General features: G+C 35.9%; 2 protein-coding genes across 15 annotated transcripts in view; one reads left to right on the top strand and one right to left on the bottom strand.

Annotated features, from left to right (window-relative positions):
* Window positions 1-1,478, top strand: part of LOC135099926 (monocarboxylate transporter 1-like) — a 77,793-nt gene extending 76,315 nt beyond the window's left edge. For all 13 annotated transcript variants that reach the window (XR_010268448.1, XR_010268447.1, XM_064002626.1 and 10 more), the window contains one exon: window positions 173-1,478. Coding sequence is in view for 11 of the 13 variants with exons in the window: in XM_064002626.1 (XP_063858696.1) it covers window positions 173-379 (207 nt within the window). In the remaining 2 variants the exon portion in view is untranslated. The remainder of the gene's footprint in view (window positions 1-172) is intronic.
* A 61-nt stretch (window positions 1,479-1,539) lies between these two features.
* On the bottom strand, window positions 1,540-19,152 carry LOC135099927 (nuclear receptor-binding factor 2-like). 2 transcript variants are annotated; one of them, XM_064002638.1, is made up of 5 exons: window positions 18,876-19,152; window positions 11,267-11,451; window positions 9,648-9,839; window positions 8,989-9,265; window positions 1,540-6,361 (listed from the first exon to the last, which is right to left on the bottom strand). In XM_064002638.1, exons 1-5 carry the CDS (start codon window positions 18,897-18,899, stop codon window positions 6,164-6,166), a joined length of 876 nt encoding a protein of 291 aa, XP_063858708.1. In that variant the 5' UTR covers window positions 18,900-19,152; the 3' UTR covers window positions 1,540-6,163. The 2 variants fall into 2 exon arrangements, with proteins under 2 accessions (XP_063858708.1, XP_063858707.1); XM_064002637.1 differs by having other exon boundaries at window positions 9,648-9,848; window positions 18,876-19,131.
* Between the last annotated feature and the right edge of the window lie 6,153 nt (window positions 19,153-25,305).

The following is a 25,305-nucleotide window of genomic DNA, read 5'->3' as shown; positions in this document are numbered from 1 at the left end:
ACTTTGATGAATCTAAATTTCATTGTGTAGTTTGTTCATGAAATTGTCAATGATACTGCTACTACTACTACTACTACTAGTACTAATGTATACCTTAAGAATAATTAGTACTTCATATGTAGGATATCGTACTTAAAACACTGCTATATACCAGTGATTACTTTCCTGCCAGGTCACCTACACCACCAATGAAGAATACTTAGCTTCAGTACCAGAAGAAGGTGAAAGTGAAGCTGTATCACCAGATGCTGGTGTTGGCATTGTTCTTGATATCAAACCCAAAGATTTTGCTGTAGTAATGCAAGAGTCTGGAGAGAACAAGATTGTGCTAGATGCTTCTCAAAATGAGAAAGGCAAAGAAAGTGTCTCTTCCCTGTGAAATAGCTTAAATAATGAACTTTGTGAATTTTGCTGAATTCATCAAAACTTACACAGAATTGTGTAAAGTGAATAGGCAAGTGACAGACAATAAAATACACCCAGAGGAAGTGTTTGCCATAATTAATGTCAGATATTGTCACCTGCTGAAAATAAATTTGTCTTTCATTATGTAGGCTTATAAACTAGAAATACCGAAATGTAACCATAAATTATTTTTATCTTACAGTACAGTATAAGAATTGCAAGATAATTTCTTTTAAAACAAGTTCGAAGGAACTCATGGAAAAGTATAGAATGTATTTCATATATGGCTTCACACCAAGTAGTTTTATGCCTGTGGAAATAACAAACATTACTTAGTCTAGTCTTTGAGTATGTGAAATATTGTGAAAGGTGTCTCATTTCAAGAAAACAAGTAGAGTGAGGGAGGGTAGAGATCAATGATGAATCACACAGTTCACTGAAAGAAACTAGGTACCCATTTGGGAAGAAAGTCTTATTTTGTTTTGTGTTCATGCATTAGGGAATGCTTCAGGTAATGGATGAAAAGTGCCAAAACCTAAGACAACAAATCTGAATCCTTTAATGACCATGTCAAAAGGAAGATACTGAAGCTTCCCTCAGTGTATGACTGCCTCAGACTATTCTTGAACAATTACATACATGTTCTGATATTTGCTTTGCAATTATGTGAGAAATATGAAAGGATAGCTTTCATTTTTAATAGATTTTGTAAAAGGCATAGACAAGTCTGGTAGTTAATCTGCAAAGGTTGGTAACATTTATAGGTCAGCTAAGCCTTCCCTTATACGAGGGCTAATTTTGAAATTAGGTACTATATGCAAGGTGGAGAATGTAAGGACAAGGATGGAAATTCTTTGTTCTAGTAGGCCATGAGACACACAAAATGAATTTACTTTGCGGCACAATATTTTTCTGAAGTAATCATAATTTCAATCGCTCATTTTATTTTTATAATCTGTTATGAGAATGTGATGGCATCAAGCAAGATATTGTCTTTTGGTAATTTTCCACCCATTGACTATGGGCTCTCAAGTCTCATAACATATGCTAGTTGTAAGTAATGTACAAATTCAGTTTTGTGTTTTCTTGATCCTCTCTCTCTGAAAGGTTTCAGTATAAAAAACAAAACAAAAATACTGTAAACACTTTATGTTATTCACATAGCTGTGATACAAATCTTCATATTAAGTATAAAAGTAACAATAGTTTTATACATTTATGCATACTAGTCCATGATGATAAATTGAAAATATGTAGCAGCAGCAGCAACAGCTTTGACAGTCTGACCTAACTTTCCAGTAGCCTTTAAACTAGCTCTGATACAGATATTTGTAAAGTATGAAGCTGTCTTAAAAAACAAATATTATTTTGGTCCCCCCATTCATACTTATAAAGATTAATTTCTTTGTGGCAGTGCATACTGTCTTCAGAGTTTACATAAGCAGCAGCTGCCATCAGGTGGGATAAATTTCAATTAAAGAATAAGGTAATATACATCAAAAGAAAGAAATTAGTTTGTATATTACTTGTCCTTATAACACATTACATTACTGAGGAACAGCGATAAGGGTAAGAGAATGCTCCATATGACAGAGTTTTAATAATATTTGACTTGTGAAAAGTAAATTTGAGCAGGACTATGATACACCCTATATTATTCTGAAATGTACTATATTATAACAATGCATTACAGTTGGGCCAAAAGTAAGAGGAAAATGTATGCTTATGTTTTCTTAGAAATCAAAATACATATTGTGCTGTTATGGTATAAAATAAGATGTTTACTATGACTACAGGCCATATGACCAACCATGACATTTTTTTGTAAACAGGTGAATAAATAATGATATTAACTTGGATAAAGGAGTATAGGTAAAAGAAAAGTAAAGCTGCAAATAGTATCTCTTATGGTAAAGAAATTGATAAGACATGAAAGTATAATGAGTGGTGCTGGACAAATTAGCAGGCATTATGGTGTTTAGTAATTAGTGTGTACAAAGGAAGATTGACCAGTACTGTAGTTTGCATATTCAGCCCAATAATTGACAAAATATTTATGTAAAATACTGCAATCTCCACAAATTGTACTCCAAAGAACAGTAACTATCTTATTATCTGGATTTGTTAGATTTTGTGATATAATTATGACCAAATTATGGAACCTGATGACTTAATGGCAGTTTGTGTATAGGTAATATAGGGTTAAAATCATGCACATTGTAAAATTCATGATTGATAACTAATGTATATGTCCATCTGTCTTATATACTTGTACCAGCCTGCCATTGCCATTAAAAGGAAATAAATGAGGTAAGGTACACACATTAATGCATTCTCTCAGTTTTAACTTTTTGCATCTGAAGAGCAAAGAGAGCATCCTATTGGTAGAGGGATTAGTATGGTTAGCTTGCAGCTAAAAAGGCCTGGGTTCAAACCCAGGCTTAGGTAGCGACAACTTTCTCTGTCACCCTTCATGATGAAAGCGTCCTGCTAAGATGTCTTAAGCCAATGTTCCATGGTACTTTGGTAAACCTCCCTGCTAACCTCTGAAAAGACTTGTCTTTCTGTGGACTGAATATATATATATATATATATATATATATATATATATATACCAATAATTTTCAAGATAAAAAGTGGAATAAAAAATATTTACGATAGCATCCACTTACTGCCAGTTCTGGAATACCATCCAAAAAACATGATCATAAACATATATTAACAGAGCTACAATTTTTTGTACCTCTTCATAACATGAATCAAACTCATATATCTCTACAATCTCTGGGGATCTCTCTTTGTTATTATTATGAAAAAGAATGAGTTAAGTACTTGATCATCATACATCTGTTTTCACATTAGGAAGGGAAGGCAAGTGGCAGGAAACCATATATGTAGCATATCACCACATTAAGAACCAGAAAATAGGATTACAGCAACAAGCTATTATGGTATCAATGCTACAGCTGTGTAAGAAAAAGATGGTTTCTAAATTAACTATTATGATAGCAATACTTTAATATCATTAGAATATTGGTGATAACCAAGACATCTGCTACTATCTAAAGCAATTTCCACACTAAACAGTTTTTTAGTCTTCCACTTGAGTGTCCTCTCATAAAAAAGCACAAAAGGTGCTAAGAGATGTTCAACATGGAAAAATACCCAGAACTTTTGCATTGTATAGTCCACAGATCTCATAACTGTTTTTTTTTTTTTTTTTTATGTTAAGCTCATGCTCCATGCCATTCACCATTCCCTCATTAAAAAAAAAAAAAAAAAAAAGAAAAAAAAAAAAAAGCCTCATGTCCAGATGTCTCCTTCATGAGCTAAAGGCTTTAAAAAATATTCAAGTAAACATAAGATTCAAATGGGATGAGGAATAGAAAATACCAAAATGGCTGGGTACACTACCTATTGAAACTGTGGCAACATGCAGTCACACTTGAGAAAAACAATTTAAAGATGCAAACACGCAAAACAGTGAGGTCAGTATACCTTCTGATACAGAAAACTCAGAAAGTAGGTGGCACAAACATTGCTCACTGCTACAATAAGGTAACTTTTGGCAGTGCTCATTGTATTTGAAACTATATTATAAGATGTATCTCAAGCACTTTATACTGAAACAAAGCTCAAAATTAATATCTTAATTCACCTGAAATTTGTCACAGTATGTAAGTGTTGGAAAAATTAAGACAATTGTCAGAAAGATATAAATATATAAGAAAAGCTTAGTTTTATCTGCACACTACAGTGAACTAGTAGAAATATTGCTACCTGTGCCAGCAGATAAATTTCTATCCCATAAAGCTGACAAAAATTAATTTTGTGCATTTCACTGCTTCATAGAAACTTGTGTGAATTTAGTCAAAAAGACTTGAATTCAACTAACAAACAAATCTTGTAAGTTACCAAGAACTGCTAACTACTTGTATGCTTCTCTAATATTCAATATAGAATTGAATACTGAATACATTGTGACAACATTTTCAATATGTAGATATAAGTTCCTAGAACATTCCATGGTTTGCAATTGTAGATATTCAAAACTGACACCAATATTGCACTATATTAATCCTGTAAACATACAAATAGAAAAATAAATAGCAGATGATACTGCATGGGCAAGTTTTAAAGAATTTCCAGATATGAAATGCAATTTAGCACTAAAATATTATGCAGAATGCAGATAATTTTGTATTATCAGCTTTTTTAAAGATATTTCTGGATATTTTCATATATTTGTTACTTTTGGATGATGCCAAATTATTCAAGTTCTTCTTTTCCCTAATTAAAACAAATTCTTAGTTTTAATAACAAGATACCTTAAGAAACAGTAGACTAAAACTGTCACAACCTAAAAAAATAATTTTGTCACTTATTAAAATGACAATGATGAATTACGTAACTTTTTTTTATTGGGCAAGTGCAACCATTTAATTAGAAAATAACTGACTGGAGTTCAATGGGAAAATTATATAATACCTATAGTCACTTCAGATGGCAGTGAGAGTCAAGTGTGCTGTCTCCATCACTCCTTTGTCAAACACACATCAATGGTTTGTATTGTAAGCATAAAAAGGAAGGAAGCAAATTTCCAAGTTATTCACAGAAAAAAAAAAAGGAGTTTCTGAGATGTGACCATTATAAACTAACACACAAGGAATTATTTTGTACACAGGAACTAATATCCAAAATGAAGTAAACTCAAGCTTGCAGCTAAAACCCAAAATAAAATCAAAAGTTTGCAGATGCCATTTCCTTTCCTTTTTTTTTTTTCTTTATTTAAATTTATACTTATTTCAAAGATACTTAATTCTAAGTGCACATACTATATGCAAGTTGCACACCTGGGCTATACAGGAAGAATGAGCTATTAATGAACTGGGCTGGCCTGGTGCACACTATGTAGAAAAGAATATATATGCATACCATTTGCTCATGACCTAGGCAACACAAGTCCATGACTGATTTACAGCATGTATAGCCTTCCCAACTTTATGGTATTTGAGTAATCCTTGCAACACATGACTTATAGTGTACAGGGAAATATGGATTATATCCTTAGAATGTCAAACTGCATACACATGAATGCAGACTTATAATAATGCAAACCTTGTTTTGCATGATATAAAAACTTTATTAATAATAATTCTGTTCCCAGTTCTGAGAAAGAGAGAGAGAGAGAGAGAGAGAGAGAGAGAGAGAGAGAGAGAGAGAGAGAGAGAGAGAGAGAGAGAGAGAGAGAGAGAGAGAGAGAGAGAGAGAGAGAGAGAGAGAGAGAGAGAGAGAGAGAGAGAGAAATGGACAAACACACAGACAGAGAACATCAAGAAATGACTAATGAACAATAATAAGAAAATATATTGTATATCCAAGATTCTTCTGCTCCCTTTTACTGACATTGATGCAAAAGCAATGGCATTAAATACAAACATATAATTCAAGGATACTTTTTATCTCGTTTTACTCTTGAAAGAGACTGGAAGAAGTTTTTTCAATAATGAGTAAAGTCAGTTGTATGTAAAATAATAATACTAACAAGAGGAGATACATATATTAACTGACTGAATTACTTAGGAAAATTCTGGTAATTTGGGTTATATCAATGCAAAACCATCATACAATGGTTGTATGTATAGATGATGAATAGCAGATGGTTTTCCTGCAATGAAACACAAAACTGGATTGAATACAAGATATATGGTACATTCCCAGAATCTTGCACTCTACTGTGTCAATGATTTAACTCCTACTAAGAGTCTGCCTCATGGTTGTCTAAGAAGTCCAATGGAGGCATCTCCAAAGGAGCCAGATCAGGCACATTTGGAGGGTCTGGAGAGAACTCACTCAGTGGTGAGAACACAAAAGGTGAGCAACTGGAGTCTGCCATGGCCCGCAGTCTCCTCCGTTCACTTTCATAGCCTTCACACCGAGCCTGCAACTCCCGTACCTTAAGAAAAATTTTACATTTAGGAACTTGTCTTTCTATGGAATCTTATTCTAGAATAATACAAACATGCAATGAAGATTTCTTTGTGAAACAAAATGGTGGCTTTAATTAGAACAGGTAAGCACATGCAATGAAGATTTCTTTCTGTGAAATAAAATGGTGACTTTAATTAGAATAGGTAAGCAAGTAAGTAATTTTACACAATTAGGGTAAAATCTGAACTATTTAACTTGAATTTAGTCAAGCTATTATGTTGTGTGAAGATAAAAATCTCTAGATATATGAAAGTTTAGGTACATTCATGTTTTCAACTTATTCTTGCCTTTATTACTAACCAATTGTATAAAATTTCTTTATGGAAAATAAAAGTGACTGTGTTGTGCTGTTCACTGAAAATGTGCAGCTTTAGAACAAAATGGACACAGCCTTGGAGTAAATCTGCTTGCCAGACCTGCTCTGTTCCCACTCTGCATATTAAATTCATATAGTATTTTTGCAGTTAACTTATTGTGAAGCTGCACTTTTTTCTTTTTTTACTCATGACAGGGTCAACAGAGGTTATTGGCTACTCCAAATTAAGCCACATCACAGTGAAAACACAAGACAGACAGACACTCTTATTAATATACATTATATTATCTTTAGGACAATTCTGTTATGAATGGGATATAAAGCAAATTATACATGATACATCATAAGAAGTATATCCTGAGAGGCAAGATAAGCTACAAAACAAGTACAATCACTCAAAAAAGTATCCAGCTATAAATACCTTGAGTCAATTTGACACAAGTGAGGAAGATATATGGAAAATATCAAATGTGTGGAGAATCTAGGTTATCTTACATCAACTCAGCATCAGAAGTCTGTTTTCATCAACTCAGATCTTGAATAAAGATATGAAGCACTGATATTCTCAAGATATTTGAGACACACAGGCCTTTCAACACTACTTGCATTCTATCAATCACCCAATCACATGTTCACGTGTGGCCAGATACTTTTTAAGCGATTGTACATATGTGTGATATGACATGGATGAATCAGGCCACATGAAACCAATATATACATACACAGTGGAACCTCAGTTCTCGAACTTAATTAATTCCTGAATGCTGTTCGAAATCCAAAATGTTAAAAAACTGAAACTATTTTCCCTATAGGAATCAATGTAAAATTGATTAATCCATTCTCAGACATCCCTCCACCCTGTCTTAGTGACCTGTGACAGACACTCCATAACATCTCCAGTTCAGAAATTATTTATCTAGAAAGGATGTATTGAATGAACCCAGTGACGAAACTCATCAGATGATATTGTTTAGACTGTGCACGTGTTCCCTTTGTCATTGATCTAGTGAGGGAAGCCTTACAGACTGACACAGAGAGGAGCAACCCACTTACCTCCAAAATGAAGGTGATCATAACACTTAAACATCTTGTTGCTAGGAAAATGTAGTTGTGCAGTAGTGATGGTGTTATAGGGTACTCAAGAGAACCACAGGTAGCTGCTCAGGAATCAGGATTACTCCCTGAGCTAACCAAAAAACTGTTTATTTACATCAAGGTTCTTCAAAGGGATCAGATTTACTTTATTCAAAGATTAAATTGCTGTCTTACACACTGTGTCTCCTCCAAATATATAAATATGAAGGAAATATTTATAGAAACTGTAAATCAGTAATAAACTGCAGCTTTTGCTTTGTCTTTTAATATATGAAATCAAGTAACTTTGTTTGAGAACTGACTTATGGTACAGCAACTGAAGCAATTATAAGTTCAAAATTTTTTGTTTGAAAACTGATCTATTTGAAAAGGGAATCATCCAGTAACCAAGGTTCCACTGTGTGTGTGTGTGAATATATATATATATATATATATATATATATATATATATATATATATATATATATATATATATATATATATATATATATATATATATATATATATATAATTAACCCCTAAAGGACCAGAGCTGGCTATTGCCACTTCACCAAGCAAGAACCAAAGGTGGTTATAACCACTTTGAAATTTTTACACTAAACTTAGCTCCTTTTTGTCAATTTTTGTAGTTTGGTCTTTGGTAATACTGCCTGCAAGCTAGTTAGGCTAATTTTTCAGTCTCTGCCTCACTCTCACCATGGTTAAACACAGTGATAGTGATTCTGATGAATCTGATTCCCTGCCCACTTCCACCTACTCTCAGACCTCAACTCCATTTGCTGCTTGTCTTAATAAAAGTGCAATTGGGTAGAAACTCAATAAAACTGCTTAGCATGGGTGAAGAGAGCTCATGGTACCCATTTTCATTAGGTGCTAGCCATATCTAGTCAAGTTACATGGACACAAGGCAGGCAAGCAACTCGCTCTCTCCGAAAGTATCTCCTCTTTAACTTGCTGTCCCTCCATAACCAATACATGTAGAGACTCCTGGATGGCATTGTTAGAAAGAGGAAGACTTCATGTTGGGAAAAATGTCTATTTCATTTGCTCTTCCATTGCAAGCTAAATTTAAGGTGTGTGTGAATACAGGCTATTTTTGAGAATTAGTAATGGAGGGCTGACCCTAGTGGGACAAAAATCACCACCACCACTAGTCCTTTAGGGGCTAATGAAATATTTACCTGAGCCTTCAGAAGTGAATTTTCTTTTTCAGCAGAGGAGAGTTCACTTAAGAGTTGCGTTACAAGATCAGTCTGGTGGTCATGCAGTGAACGCAACTCCTCCACCACTGCTGCCAACTCTTTGGCTCCACCTACTGCTGCTGACGTTGCTAATTTCTCAAAGGGAGCAGCCATCTCTTGAGATTCATGTGAAAAGTTTGTCCGTCCCTGTTGGCTCTTGATTTCATTTCCTTCCACAGTTAATTGGTAAAGTATAGAATCAAACTTTTCTGAATACCTGTAAATATAAATATATAATTTTACAGGGAAAAACAATAATACCATCCTCTAGGATGAATGAAATTAATAAAGAAAAAGTGAGCCTGCTGCTTATGCTATTAATTGGGAACTTTAGAATGACAGCAAACTTAATACTAATGACTGATACATCAGATCCTTGTTAAAAGGAAGGAATATGCTCCGCATAGTCATCTGAATCTGCATAATTTTTGTACATGATGGCATATGAGATGTACTTTCACAAAATTGCTCAAAAAAAAAAAAAAAAAAAAAAAAAACTATACAGGTGGTATGCATGTACTGAAGTTTTGTAAAAACTAAGGGATGCCTACTTAAATGGAACAATATTTCACTGTGTTTGAATGAGAAAAATTTCTTACTTTGCCATTTCCATTGATATTGTATGAGCCCTCTTGCCAAAATTAGACACAAGAGAGCTGGGTAGTTCACGACTCCCAGAGCCTGAACCTAGTCCTGAACCTGAGCCTGATCCTGAACCACTGCTTCCACTCACACTCCCAATCTTCACACGCTGGTTCTCCATTGCTTTCACGTACTTCTCCAGCTGTTTGCTGCGGAACCTTTGTAATAAATTGAAAATGAAAGTTAAGCTCTATATGTGTGTGTGTGTGTGTGTGTGTGTGTGTGTGTGTGTGTGTGTGTGTGTGTGTGTGTGTGTATATATACATATATATATATATATATATATATATATATATATATATATATATATATATATATATATATATATATATATATATATATATATATATATATATATATATATATATATATATATATATATATATATATATATATATATATACAGTGGAACCTCAGGTACCAAACACCTTTTTCAGTTTTCAAACTAAATTTTGAAGTCATTATTGCTTTCGCTGTGGTACCATAATTCGGTTCTTGAACAAAGTTACTTGATTTCAAATATTAAGACAGCAAAAAGCTGCCATTTATTAATAATTTATAGTTTCTATAAATATCTACTTCATTTTTATATACTTGGAGGAGGGACACATAATGTAAGACAGTAAATCAATCTTTGAAATAAGGTAAATGTGATTCCGTTGAAAAGCCTTGATGTAAACAAATAGTTTCCAGAGCTCAAGAGTAATCCTGTCTCTCAGTAACCCCCAATGCCATCACTACTGAACAACTGCATTTTTCCAGTAGCTTTTCCCAACAGCAAGATGTCTAAGTATGTCTAAGGATCACCTTTATTTTGGTAGTTAGTGGGTTGCTCCTCTCTGTGTTCCTCTGTAATACTTCCCTCATTAGATTGGTCTAAACAGTATCTTCTGATGAGTTCTGTGTTACTAAGTTCATTCATTACATCCTTTCTGGATAAATAATTTGTGAGCTGGAGGTGTTGTGAAGCAGCCATCATGGCTAAGACAGTGTAGACTGGTGTCTGGGAATGGATTAATCCATTTTACAATGATTCTTATGGGGAAAACATTTTCAGTTTAGAACATTTCAGATTTTGAATGGCATTCAGGAACAAATTAAGTTTGAGAGCTGAGGTTCCACTATATATATATATATATATATATATATATATATATATATATATATATATATATATATATATATATATATATATATATATATATATATATATATATATATATATATATATCCTCAGGTGGCAAGTGGGGCATCTCCAGAACTAAACAATAAGTGAGCACAGCATTTATACTGTAATTCCCTATACTTATGCTTTATCATCATTTTATATATATATATATATATATATATATATATATATATATATATATATATATATATATATATATATATATATATATATATATATATATATATATATATATTAAAAATTTAATCAAACTTTTGAGTCTTGTGTCCTTCAGATTTCCAAGACTCCACTGTATACAATGTTCTATTAAGTTTTGAAACAATGATATTATTATTAAAAATGTCACCAATTAGTGCTTTCTAATTCATGAGTATTAAGAAAAGTTACCTGAGAAGCTGATGCTGTCGCAGGTGGTGATCATACTGCAGAGTAATGCTTTGGAGGGCAAGATTGTTTTTGGTTAGGGTTAATGCTGCTTTCAACAGCTCAGCAGCTCTGCCATGACACTCAGCAGCTTCTTCTAGTCTTCCCCCACGTTGAAAAGACTCTGCCCGTCGCTGCTCTCGATGGGCCTGTGTAATGATGTTTTATAGGTTCATTATAAAATATCACTAATGGGTATTAGTCACAAGATTTTTACTTTGAATTCACAAATGTTCATTATAGTGCATCACTGTCTTTCGTATGATAAGATCTTGCTGAAAACACTAACTTGTCAAGTATGGATTAATCAGGATTGTAAAAGTCTCCTTAGTTACTTATACATTAATCAGACTGAGGTTGCCCTAAACCCTTTATAGGATCATGCATGTATCTTGTATACATTTTCATGCCACTCCATGGAGCAACAAGAGCATATTTCAAACACATTTTTCCCATGCAATTTTGTATTCATGGCTGCCACTAAATGGGATGCCGGTGGATGGGAGGTATGGTGCCACATTTTAGAATGACACACCAAGGTTATTGAATGTGGTTCTACTCTTGCTTGTAACAACACTGTTATGATCAGTAGAGAGCCATAACGGTTATCTGTGGCAATGGTTGTTACAAGAACGTAAAGTAAATCTAATGAGTCTAGATGGGATATTCTCATGATGTAATCATGCTTGAGAGTTCATGAGACAACACTATTACAAAAAGAAGAGGGCTGAAGCATCAAGGAGAGACATGATTAGTGTTGTGAAGGTTTTTGGGGAGGGCACAGGAAAGGAATAGGAAAACTTGGTGATATTGTCTGTTGGTTGAACACCTCCACCATGCTGGCATGAGACAACCCAAAGGCAAAATAATCTCTAGATATGCTTAAAATTGTCTGCCATGGACTGTATAAATGGCCAGAAAACAATTTTCAAAGCATCTTAATTGAGTCTTGTCCTGTTGTGGGAGTAAAGATAAAAAATGGGACTCCCAATCCCCTCTTCACTCCCTTTAGTAAGCTTTTATGATGTGAACCATAATACTCTCAACCACATCTCATAAGTTATATGAGTAGTACCATGCCCAGCAATTACTCTTTTCAAACCTCTGCCAATTATACTGGCATATATTTCCTTCTTCTGTCTACCTCTCCCAATATGAGTACTTCTTTAATTAGGTTTTTACTAATCTGGAAGAACAGAGGCTATCTGATTCAGATTTTCATAGGGAATTACTACTGGTTCAGTGTGCACCACATAACTAATACAGGACTGTTGTGGCATGAGAACCTACATTCCTCATTTTTTCTAATAGAATGAAACTTATAAATTTTAAAACACTACTTCCCTAAGTTTATGAAAGATAGAGCAGTTGCTTACAGGAAAATGCACATCAATGCAATACTTACATCCTTTATATTTTTGTCCAAAATCACACCAAGTTTGTTGGACAAGTTGCCCAGAATTCTTCAATTATCTGATATTATGGCATTTTAGATGGAGTCTTGTTTTTATCAGTAAGAATTGGTACAGTAATTAAAAATAACAGTTGTCCAAAGATGAACAGAAAAGAGGAACTGAGAGAAGCTAGGGCTGCAGTTACATAGGAATCAAGTGTAAAGGAGGGATTCAATACATTTAAAGGCGCAATGACTACAGTAGCAACAGATGTAGTTGAGTACATAAGGCCTGGAGGCAGAGAAAGAGAAGTGCATGGTAGACTGCTAAGACTGATGAGGCCATAAAAGAGGAGAGACCACATGAGAAAATGTGAAAAAAAGTACGAGAAAACTAAAGAAGGTAACAAGATGAGTTCAGGTCTTGGAAGAGGAAAACTAAGAAACTAATTAGAGAAAGCAAAGAGAGGATAGATGAAGAGTTTGGTGGACAGGTGAAAGAAAACTTCAATGAGAATTTGTTTTGGAAAGAAGTTAAGAGACAGAGACTGGGAATGTGGAAGTGTGAGAATAAAAAGAAAGGATGGAACTCTCACAGATACCAGGGAGGAGAGGAAATGGTTTTAGAAAGCACATTTTGATGGTTTAATGAATAAGAAGACAGTACTGGAAGCAATAGTGCCCAGCATAAATATGGAATATGGAGTGAGCGTTTTTACATAAAGAAATTGGCAAGGATGAGGAAGAGAAAGAGAAAACAATATCCATGCTAAAGTGTAGGAAATCTGCAGGCATGGATGGAATAACTGGAAATATTAAAGTACAGAGATGATGAAGTAATACATGGTATGGTCATGGCATGGTCTGGTATGTAATCTGGCATGAAGGCAAGAAGTACCAGATGAGAAGAGGAAGACAAATATTATGCCTAATATGAAAGTACAGGTTGTAGGAACTCCCAATCCCCTCTTCACTCCCTTTAGTAAGCTTTTATGATGTGAACCATAATAATCTCAACCATATCTCATTAATTATATGAGTAGTACTATGCCCAGCAATAGTTATGGAGGAATAATTTTTCTGTGTGCCAAGAAAAGTTAATGGGAGAGTGTTTACTGAGAGATTAACAGAAGTGACTTGAGATGAAAGTTAATGAGGAGTAGGTAGGATTTTGGAGAGGAAAAGGTTGTAAAAGTTAATATTCACAAAATGATAACAGAGATTACTAAGGAAAACAAAAATATATATGCAACTCTCATAGACCTGGAAAAAGTATATAAAAGGGCTAATAAGGACCTCCTTTGTCAAGTTTTCAAAATTTATTGTGAAGAAGGGTGCATATTTGTTGGAAGACTTCAGGTTTTTCATTGGGAGACAAATACTTGTGTGGAAATGGGAATGCATGGAGAGAGACTTTTGCTATATAAATGAAAAGTGTATCATCTCTATGAATAAGTATTCTTAAGGATGATTTTATGAGGTAGATGAAAGCTAAAGTAAAAAAATATATGTGCTAGGCTAAAATGAAATAAAGTGGGAGGAGCTGTAGTAATAAATTTGCTTGTAGAGTGACAGGAACTCCAGATTGGTGGATCAATTCTATGGTGTATATATGAAAACTGAAGATGAATGTTAGATAAAATTAAATGATTTTTGTGCAGAGGAAAATAGAGGCATGTAACCTTAAGATATCTTAAAAGGTTAGAGTGCCAGCTGTTGGAAGGTAGTTATGGAGGTTGGAGTAGTTGGAGGTAGTTATGGGGGTTGAAAATAGATGTGAATCTAAGGAAAATGTTGTGTAAACAAGGTAAGATGGACAGGAAAGCAAGAGAGAGAGAGAGAGAGAGAGAGAGAGAGAGAGAGAGAGAGAGAGAGAGAGAGAGAGAGAGAGAGAGAGAGAGAGAGAGAGAGAGAGAGAGAGAGAGAGAGAGAGAGAGAGAGAGAGAGAGAGAGAGAGAGAGAGAGAGAGAGAGAGAGAGAGAGAGAGAGAGAGAGAGAGAGAGAGAGAGAGAGAGAGAGGGGTTGTGAAAACAAATATAAGAACATTTGCAAGATCTATAAATGGAACAAAAGTGTCTACAGATCTTTAGAAAGGTTTAAGGAATTGTATTTCACTACCACCATTAACATATAGATGATGGACCTGAACAAGAAATAGTAATAGCACATAGCAATCAGAGTACATGCTGTAGAAATTAATATAATCAGAGAGGAGCATATGCAGTGGCAATATAGGAGTGAGAGCAAATAAAGCATGTATAAAAGATATGGTACAAGTATCTTTGTAAGTGGTGTGAATCAAGGACTGGTGGGTTGAGTGAAAAGGAACACATTTTTTTTTTTTTTTTATGTAGGAGGGACACTGACCAAGGGCAACAAAAAATCCGATAAAAAATGCCCACTGAAATGCCAGTCCCATAAAAAGGATCCAAAGCGGTAGTGAAAAATTGAAGGATAAGTGTCTTGCAACCTTCCTCTTGAAGGAATTCAAGTCATAGGAAGGTGGAAATACAGAAGCAGGCAGGGAGTTCCAGAGTTTACCAGAGAAAGGGATGAATGATTGAGAATACTGGTTAACTCTTGCATTAGAGATGTGGACAGAATAGGGGTGAGAGAAAGAAGAAAGTCTTGTGCAGCGAGGCCGCGGGAGGAGGGGAGGCATGCTGTTAGCAAGATCAGAAGAGCAGTTAGCATGAAAATAGCAGTAAAAGACAGCTAGAGATGCAACATTGCAGCAATGAGAGAGAGGCTGAAGACAGTCAGTTAGAGGAGAGGAGTTGATGAGGCGAAAAGCTTTTGATTCCACCCTGTCTAGAAGAGCAGTACGAGTGGAACCCCCCCAGACATGTGAAGCATACTCCATACATGGATGGATAAGGCCCTTGTACAGAGTTAGCAGCTGGGGGGGTGAGAAAAACTGGCAGAGACATCTCACAATGCCTAACTTCATAGAAGCTGTTTTAGCTAGAGATGAGATGTCAAGTTTCCAGTTCAGATTATAAGTAAAGGACAGACTGAGGAAATTCAGTGTAGAAGAGGGGAACAGTTGAGTGTCACTGAAGAAGAGGGGATAGTTGTCTGGAAGGTTGTGTCAAGTTGATAGATGGAGGAATTCAGTTTTTGAAGCATTGAACAATACTAAATTTGCTCTGCCCCAATCAGAAATTTTAGAAAGATCAGAAGTCAAGCGTTCTGTGGCTTCCCTGCGTATGGTATGACCACATATAGATAATAAGCAAGATATTTCTCAGGATTGTAAATGTGAGTTAAATGAAGATCAAAATAGAAGAAGAAAACCATCTGGAAGGTGGAAGGAAAAATTTAAAAAGTACATGTGTGAAAGAAGTTTAGTATAGGCTAAAGACTTGAGCAATCAAGATAGGGGTGTTTGGATAGAGGTGGAGGCTCTTTTGCTGTGACTAGCATCTTGGGGACACTCCCAGAGAAAGTCAATATAATCCATAGTGAAAAAATAAATAAATTATATATATATATATATATATATATATATATATATATATATATATATATATATATATATATATATATATATATATATATATATATATATATATATATATATATATATATATATATATATATATATATATATATATATATATATATACACACACACACACACACACACACACACACACACACACACACACACACACACTCAGTTGTGAATATATGGCAACAGCCAGTCAGTACTTGGCTTACAAACTCCCCTAAGGTCATACACATTGCTTGATTGAACTTCCAGTGAACAGACTATAATTGTGTCCCTCTAGTTTTACCCATGTAACAATGAAAGGTATTTCAAAACTAAGTCTAATCAGATGTTATAACCTCTTAGCTGGGGAAAACCCTTCAAATTCACAATATCTAAGCACAAGAGACCATGACATATCTCCACTTTAGTTGCTAAGAGATTGACATTATGGCATCAGAAACAAAATTTTGAAAAATAATAGCACAAGAGACCATGACATATTTTCATTGTAGCTGCTAAGAGATTGACACAATGGCACCTGAAACAAAACTTTGAAAAATAATAGGTGGACAATGGCTGGATAAAGCAGTGGTATCAAGGGGTTGGGCAATGGATTGGGTTGGACAATGCATGGATGCACTGAATTCCAGCTAAACTCACAAAATCTAACAGTAGATTTTTTTTATTTATTTTTTTTTTACATTGGTTTGCAAGAGACCATAAGGCAAAGATATTAGAAATTTGTCACTCACACTATCATTAATTTCCGACATGCTGTGTGCTGTACAAAACTCCAGCACTGCCAATATAGCTCTTATGGCTGCACCTAAAACTGGCAAAATCCCAACATACAACCAGTGACAAACTGTGAGTTTATGAACTTACTTTCAGTGCAAGTTTGTGAACTTATAAGAATGATGGGATTTTTCTATTTTCAATCTTAATATTGCTTTCTACCAATACAGATTTAATAATGATCAGTACTTTCAGTTTTATTGCTATTTCAAGCATTACACTATATGTAACTATAGCCCTTCGCAAGATCTACATTTCACTATTTGGAGCATTTCTAGCCCATTTTTACCCTGTTGGAAATTAATAATAAGTTTATCTTAAGAGCGGGTGGTCCATAAGGGGCGAAGCCCCCAAGCTAGTTTAGGTTAGGTTAGGTAATGGTAGGTTTGGTTAGGTAATGTTAGGTTCAGCTAGGTTAGGTAATATTAGGTTAGGTTACATTAGAATCTTTAAGGGGGGGTCCAGGGAAGGCAAAGCCCCCCAACTAGTTTAGGTTATGTTAGGTTAGCTTATTGACCTTAAGGGGGCAGTCCAGGGGGAAGTCTTCCCCAGTTAGATTAGAATAGTCTAGAAATTTTCCATTCTCAAAAAATGCCATTTCTCATCTTAAACCTTTTCAGGAATGTCAAAAATGCCTCATTTTGGCTTTCCTCACGCAAAAAACCCACATTCCCACCAGGCCCATATGCTTGTTCACTATAGTGAAAGAGATAAAGAGAATTGGAGTATTGGTTGAAACTGCAAATTTACCAGGTAAACTAACCTAACCTAACATTGGTTTTATTGCTGTTTCAAGCAATACGCCATACATAACTATAGCCCTTCGCATGGTCTATACCTCACTTTTTGGAGCATTTCTAGCCCATTTTACCATGTCAGAAATTAATAATAAGTTTACCTAATGGGGGGTTCCAGGTAGAAGCAAAACACCTCTCCCTACCGTTAGGAGGTTGCATAATGTTAAGTTAGGGAGTAAGGATTGAAGCTGCAAATTTACCCTAACATTTTATAACCTTCTAACCGAGGCGACTTCGCCTTCCCTGGACCACCCCCATAAGGTAAACTAATCTAACCTAACATTTTATAACCTAACAGGGGAGCTTCACTCCTCATGAACTCCCCCTCATAAGGTAACCTAACCTAAATTAACATTTTGCAACCTTCTAACGGTGGGGAGGAGGTGTTTCACTTCCCCTTGGACTCACCCCCAAACCCATAAGGTAAACTTATTATTAATTTCCGACATGGTAAAATGGACTAGAAATTCTCCAAATAGTGAGGTGTAGACCATGTGAAGGGGTATAGTGTATTGCTTGAAACGGCAATAAAACCGTTTACCTTATGAAGGGGGGGGGGTGTCCAGTAGGTTAAGGCAGAGTTGAGGGGGGAGTATTGGTTGAAACTGCATATTTACCGTTCTTTCAAATAATGAGAAGTCTCACTGTATATATCCTCTTCAAGTAACTAGCATGCCCTGTTGTTTGGACAATACCTTTCAAGGAAATTTTCTCAAATTGTTAGTGACGTGGCTAATTTGGCAGAACTGAAAACAAGTTCCCCTCACTCAAAAACTCTAGTTTGCCAACAGATCCTAAGGAAAACGGAGTAAGAAAGAGGTTAAGTCAAAGCTCTTCAGAACTATTACGAGATAACATTTTGCGCACATAGGAAAATTTGTACTACGAGTTAATTTCTTATAATCTCCATCAGTTCATGGATTTGTAATGTTTGTACATGGCATTTTTTGTTGCTTTCAGCCGTTTTAAAATTCTAAGGTAGGCAAGAAATATGCAGGCATCACTGTTTATGAAACCAGTGTCTGTAAACATCCGCGTCACAAATTCATTTGCACCATTTACAGGCCTGTGACCTTCATAACCTGCACATACCTGATTCAAAGGAGAATTGTCCATCCCCAAGGCTACCGATCCATCGTTAACAGAAATGTTCGATCGATAGCATCCAGTAAGGCTCGTGAAGAGGTTTTACACAACACATATATGGAACTGGATGCCCTTCCTTTTCACGCTGGTTATTGAGTTGAGATTCTACGGAACTTAAATTAAGAAGTCTAGTAAATTTCCTATTATAGTTCTATGTTTTTACCATGCAGTTCACTTGAACAGCGACTGAAAAGAAACAACTCCACCCAAATAATTTTACATGAGATGTAAAAACCTAACGTTTCGTAAGAACAATGCAATCGCAAATTTAAAGATCTGTCAACTCTTCTTTGTTTTCGTCTATCAGCTGATAGGGCTCCTGAGTGAGCATAATATAAAACTGTTTGGTTCGCTTTATGGTAAGCGTAAAAAATACATTAGCTCTCATTATATTAAAGACTATGATATTATAGTGCACTATCAATTATGAGGTAATAGGATCTTGGTTTAGCTTCCTTGTACGGTAGGATTTTGCGAACATGTAAATAAACATGTCTACGGTACATGAAATCAAAAGCACTCATCATAGATACCAGTATAGATACCGTTCTCCTCGTGAAATCTAGAAAAAAAAAACGCCGTATAGTGGACGTAGCTAGTGGGAAAAAAAATAGATTACACAAATACCGCAGTACTGAATTGTAACTCCACCAGCAGGCGAGGGGAGTCTCACACCGTTGCGGGGTTCGTGGCATGTGTCGGGGAGAACTTACTTGGGCTACTGGGAACGGCTGCGGCTGACTCACCCGGTCACTCTCAGTGAGAACAGTCACACGGAGCAGGGAGAGCAAAACACGCTTCTCCTTATGTCCATATATTACACAACAGTACTCAAGTCACCGTGCAATACAGTCACGATACACAGATAAGCACAAGGGCGGCAGGCACTTGCACCGTCACGGTCGGTTGCACACAAACTACTCGGGCGTCTTGTCACTTCGCGGTCTCGATAACTTCTATCTGTCCCTCAGTGCCACAGGGTGCCTCACACCCTGCCTCCCATGTCACCACCTCTACCAGGCGACACTTAACTACACCTGTTCTAGCTTGCAAGATATAAGTACGAGTCATGCAGGTTATCAATACTGGTAAGGATAATTGCTACTTGTATTATATATCCACTCACACTCACAGAACTACAATTAAACGGTACCGTATAACAATTATTCCATGGTTAGCTAACCCTCACACACACGCACACACACACGACCCCAGGGCCTCAGAGGTCAACCTATAGGCTTGTGTCACCTCTCCTTCCATTAGCGCTGTAGGTAACGGTGCCAGCCTCTGAACAACGAGACACTAGCTAAGTCACCCACACATGTAATCACACATGTACTCATATGTACTCATATGAGGCTACCTCGTACACACATTATGCTCATGTGTTCGCCTGTAGAGCTGCTATATTATATACGCGTTCGTAATAGTATTACGGTACTTCCAATGCTCTATACTTGAATCGATACTCTGTTCTTAAAATACCGATTGTTTTTGCTCGGTGTCGATCATTTCAATTACTTGAGAGAAGCGTAAGTAAATAACTGTGAAATTATAAACAAGTAAAATAGTAGTTCACATCAAATGTAATTCTTGAATGTCTGGGAAGCGTATGTGTGCGTGTGTGTATGGGTTTGCTGACTTCTATACTTGGCTTTCTCTCTGTCTCTCCCCTAATAACTCTGTCTTCAGCAACCCCCCCATCTCTCTCTCTCTCTCTCTCTCTCTCTCTCTCTCTCTCTCTGATAGTCTTCAGTTTCTCTCTTATAAATGTTGAACCTGTTGCTATCTTCTACCACTATTTTAACGCTAACTGCTCTTCTGATCTTGCTAACTGCATGTCCCCCATCCTCCCACGCCCTCGCTGCACAACGCTTTCTACTTTCTCTGTCCATCTCTCTCTTCTCTAATGCAAGAGTTAACCAGTATTGTCAATCTTTCATCCCTCTGGTAAACTCTGAAGCTCGATCCCCTCCATATTCTATTTTTCCTTATTACGACTTGAACTCATTCAAAAGGACATTTATTTCATTTCAGGACATTTATTAGCCTCTAATATTTGATTATCTCAGTTTGGTCTAACTTTGAAAAGTGGCACTCAAATTACTTTTTTTTTTTTTATTGCCCTTGGCCAATGGCACTATTACATAAAAATGCATGTTTTTTAATAGGTTTGTGTCACGTGCAAGGCACTCAGAAGTGTAATGTTTTGTCGTGTTTAAATGTTGAGGTTATACCCCCAGCCAGTACATGTTGTTTTGGTTGGGTGTTGTCAACCTGTGATGGTTTGACAATCAAGTTTGCAAAGAAGTTTAAGTAAAAGAGAGAAAGAGAAAGAAATATCCCCTTAATATTGATTCTGGCCGATCTCAATCTTGGTTTTAGTGTAACAACTGCGTATCCCGGTGTTGTGCCAAATCGAAAACATCATCCAGGTATTTTATATATTTTATGTATTATCTTCTACTTTTTTGAAGCTTTATTGACAAATTAATCTTGCTTCATTGCATGTGGATATGTAAGGCAATGTTGCCAGGTCCACAGAAATATCTGTATTTCTACAGATATTAAATATGAGTGGTTTCCAACCTTATTATATGTCTTTTCCCCCTTCAACTAGTTCACCTGTACGGTCCACAGAGTGACCAAAATAATTATGGAATTTGGGCCAAATTATCGTACATAGTCACAATTAAAGGCAATCGTAGCATAAATTTTGATTTGTATTTGCATATAGTACTTGAAGAAAAGTCAACTGCCACATTACATGATTTTTTTTTTCTTTTGGCTAATAGCTAGTCATTTTTATCCCCCTCAATAGACTTCCCCCTTGGAATCCTAAAATTTCTCCCGGGGGGGAATTTTCCTGAAGTTAGGAAAAAGTGCCATAGATCATACAGAAAAAAAAAAAAGATTTCTGCGTTAAATCTTCAGCTAACTTGGTTTCTCACAGAAAATCAACAAAAAAATTCTGTGGCCGCAGGCAACTCTCGCTTTCATTCCCCCGCTTCTGTACGTTTACGGTACGGCTCAGGCGAGAGATGGGTCTGCCTAGACTGGACGTTCACGCTCTTTCTCTCTCAGTCTGAGTCAGCCAGACGTCAGGAGTCAGCTTGTCAAAAAGAGCAGTGTTACAGAAGATTTCTTGGGTTCGTGTCTTATCTGAAGAGAGAGAGAGGTGGGAGGCGGGAGGTTTACTTCTTTGAAACCTGTTACACTTTGAATCCCTTCTTAGGTTTCTCCTCTTCGTCCTTCTCTACCCCCTGGATAATTACTTCTTATTGTCCAGCACTTGGTCAGAAATGTTTTCATGTGGCTCACTATTTCTCTATTAGCCTCTGTCTCTTGCTAACCCTAGCACTGTTCTAATTTCTCTGTCTGCTCCCTTCCTCTTTTCCCATTTCTCTCGACCTATAGTTCCTGCTACTTGACTAACTCATGTTTTTGTGCCCTGTACATGTCATAGTCTATAATGAAGTCTATAATGAAATGTTCAATTGTTTCGTTTTCCTCCCAACACAACTTACATTGTTCTTCTTGTATGTTTCTATTCTTAATATTTAATTCTAGCGTTCCACTTCTTGTCAGCCTAATCACCTTGATACCACTTCTCTCTCTATTTTTTCTTCGTTTTCATACCATATTAATGTGCTTTTTTGTGTTCATACCATTCCTCCATTCCATGTGGCCATTCTCCTCTATTTTGTTCTTAATTTCATTGACTGCCATTTCTTGCTATTCTTCTTGTATTCCTTTTCTGTTCTTCCATCTTTCTATTTCTTCTCCACAGTGAACTGTTCCTGTATGCCTTGTATACTTGGTTGGGCCATCTCTCTTCACTCATTGCTTGTATTTTCTTCAATAAACACAGCTTTCATTTTTCTATCCTCTCCTTAAAAGAACTCCACCACATTTCTCCTCTCAGTGCTTTAGTTGCTGTGTTTCTGGGAGCTCCTAAGCACCATCTTCCCATAGAATTTTGGATCACTTCAAGTTTTCTAATATCTTTCATTCTGTAGTTGATTATTTCTGCTTCATATAAAGAATGTGGCACTGCCATTCCTTTCCATAGACACCTTCCATAATCATAATTGTTTATTTCTCTGCTCCCTCCGCTCATTATAATTTCCATCATTTCCCGTGCTTTGCTTTCATTAATTTTCCTTTGAGTGTGGCCCCAATTCCTTCTTTTGTTATTTCTGTCCTAAGATAACTGAAGCTTTCCACCATTTGTATGACATAATTCCCCAGTACCCACTGTTCTTTTTCCCGTGTGTTAAATTCCATAATTTTGCATTTGATGCTGCTAAATTTTATCTCCCATTCCTTTCCATATTCAGTATCAATATGTAGTAGTCTCTCCATATCCTGTTCATTTTCTGCCATGAGCACCACATCATCAGCATATCCGAGACAGTCCAATTTTTCGTTCCCTACTACTACTGCTACATTTGCCTTACTGATTCTTGTGAGCGATTCCTCTATGTAAATGTTAAAAATTTTTGGTGACATCATGCAGTCTTGTCTCACTCCAGTTTTGTTTTCAGTCAACTTTCTCCACATTCCCCAATCTGAATTTCATGATTATATTTGTAATTTTCTTGCTTGCACCTGCTTTTTCTATTAATTTTATCAATTTATTTTGATTAATTAAGTCGTAAGGTTTTTCCATTTCCAGAAAGCCGAGATAAAGTTTTCGTTTGTTCCTCCTATAAATGTCAATTAATTTTTTTAGGACATATATTTTCCATTCCATTTCTTTCTTTTCTGAAGCCATTTTGTTCTTCTCTGAGTACTCCAGCCCATCTCTGTATTTTCTCATTCATTATGGTCCCAGATAACTTGTTCAAATATTTATCACACTTATCGGCCTGTAATTTCCAATGTCTGTTTTGTCCTTCCCTCTTCCTTTATGTACCAACTTCACTCTGCTCTTTCACCAGTCTTCAGGTATTTTTCCTGTCTCAAAAACTTCAGAGAACAAGCTGTGTAATGCTTTCTTCAGATTTTCTCCTCCCTGCTTTATAAATTTTGCCATTATATCATCGCATCCTGTAGCCTTCCTGTCCTCAGTGTCTTAATGGGTTGTGTTACTTCTTGTTCTGTCAGTTCTTCAGCCGTCATTTTTTTTTTCCAGAAATATAGTTTTTATCATGGTCTCTTCTTCTTTCTTTCTTTTGATTATTTTTTTACAAGAACTTGCCTATGATTTCTCTGATCTCTCCTTCGTTCTCTGTTCCACCTTTATTACCCTTAAGTTTAATATCTCTTATATTCAGAGGTTTTAAGTTTTCTTTCATTTTTTTGCAGCTTTCTCTTTCTCTTTTTCCTTTTGGGAGTTTGTTGATGACTTCTGCTTTGTCTTTCCCATTTAATGATTTTGTCCTGTATTTTTGTTTCTGTCATATTCTGTTCACTTCTGTTGCCATGTCTTATCCTTTGTTTTCCCCTCAATCTCCATAATCCTCTTCAGCCTTCTCTGTTCTCTGTTGGCCTCCTTTCTTTTTTTGTATAGCTTCTTTGATTTCTTCATCCCACTATCCTTTTAGCTTTTTGCCATTTATATTAATTTTATTTTTTTTTCCAGTGTTTCTTGCCTTTTCCAGAAATTTTCCTTTGATTTTCTTTTTTTCATCCCATCTACTAATTGTCCTGACTGCTATGTTTTCTTCAGTCTCCAGTGTAGAATCAAGGTCTTCGCTGTACTGATTCCATTTGTTAGGTTCCACTTCGTGATTTCTCTTTGCTTCTTCTTTCCTTGTGTCTTAATTTTTTCCTATGTCTGTCTCTTTGCTTCTTTCCTCGTGTCTTCATTTTTTCCTATGTCTGTCTTTGTCAGCCCTATCATTATAGGATATGATATAGCAATGTCTTCGTTTGACCAGAAGCTTAATTCTCTTTTCTCTCCGGCTTCATTAACTAATATATAGTCTATTGCTGACTCTACTCCATTTTCTCTCCATGTGATTAAATTTTCAGATTACCTGTTCTTGATTGTCATATTCCTCCATCCAGGAGCATTTCCCCGTTTACATTTACAGCTTCATTTCTGAGTCCGACGTGACCATTTAAGTCCTCCATTACTATCCATTTTTCTTGCATTACTATTTCTCTGATATCTTCTAAGGCCTTGTATCTCTTCCTATATCCATCTCTGTTTTCTGCACCTTTTTACACGTATGTAAACGACTGTTATCCACCAATATTTTCGATTCTCTATGATTTTCACTTATAATGTCTCCTTTTCCACTACCAAGATACCAAGATACCATCCTATTTCAGTTGGATCTCTTCAACCTCTCGACCGTTTTTCTCTCATGATTTCAGGTCCTCCTCCCATCGCTTTTTTTCTTTTTTCTCGCCTACCATTCCTCTT

The sequence above is a fragment of the Scylla paramamosain genome, chromosome 4 (genome assembly GCF_035594125.1).
Source record: "Scylla paramamosain isolate STU-SP2022 chromosome 4, ASM3559412v1, whole genome shotgun sequence".
NCBI classification, from domain to species: domain Eukaryota; kingdom Metazoa; phylum Arthropoda; class Malacostraca; order Decapoda; family Portunidae; genus Scylla; species Scylla paramamosain.
Note: the sequence above shows the minus strand (reverse complement) of the source record. Positions and strands in the feature narration are given on the sequence as shown.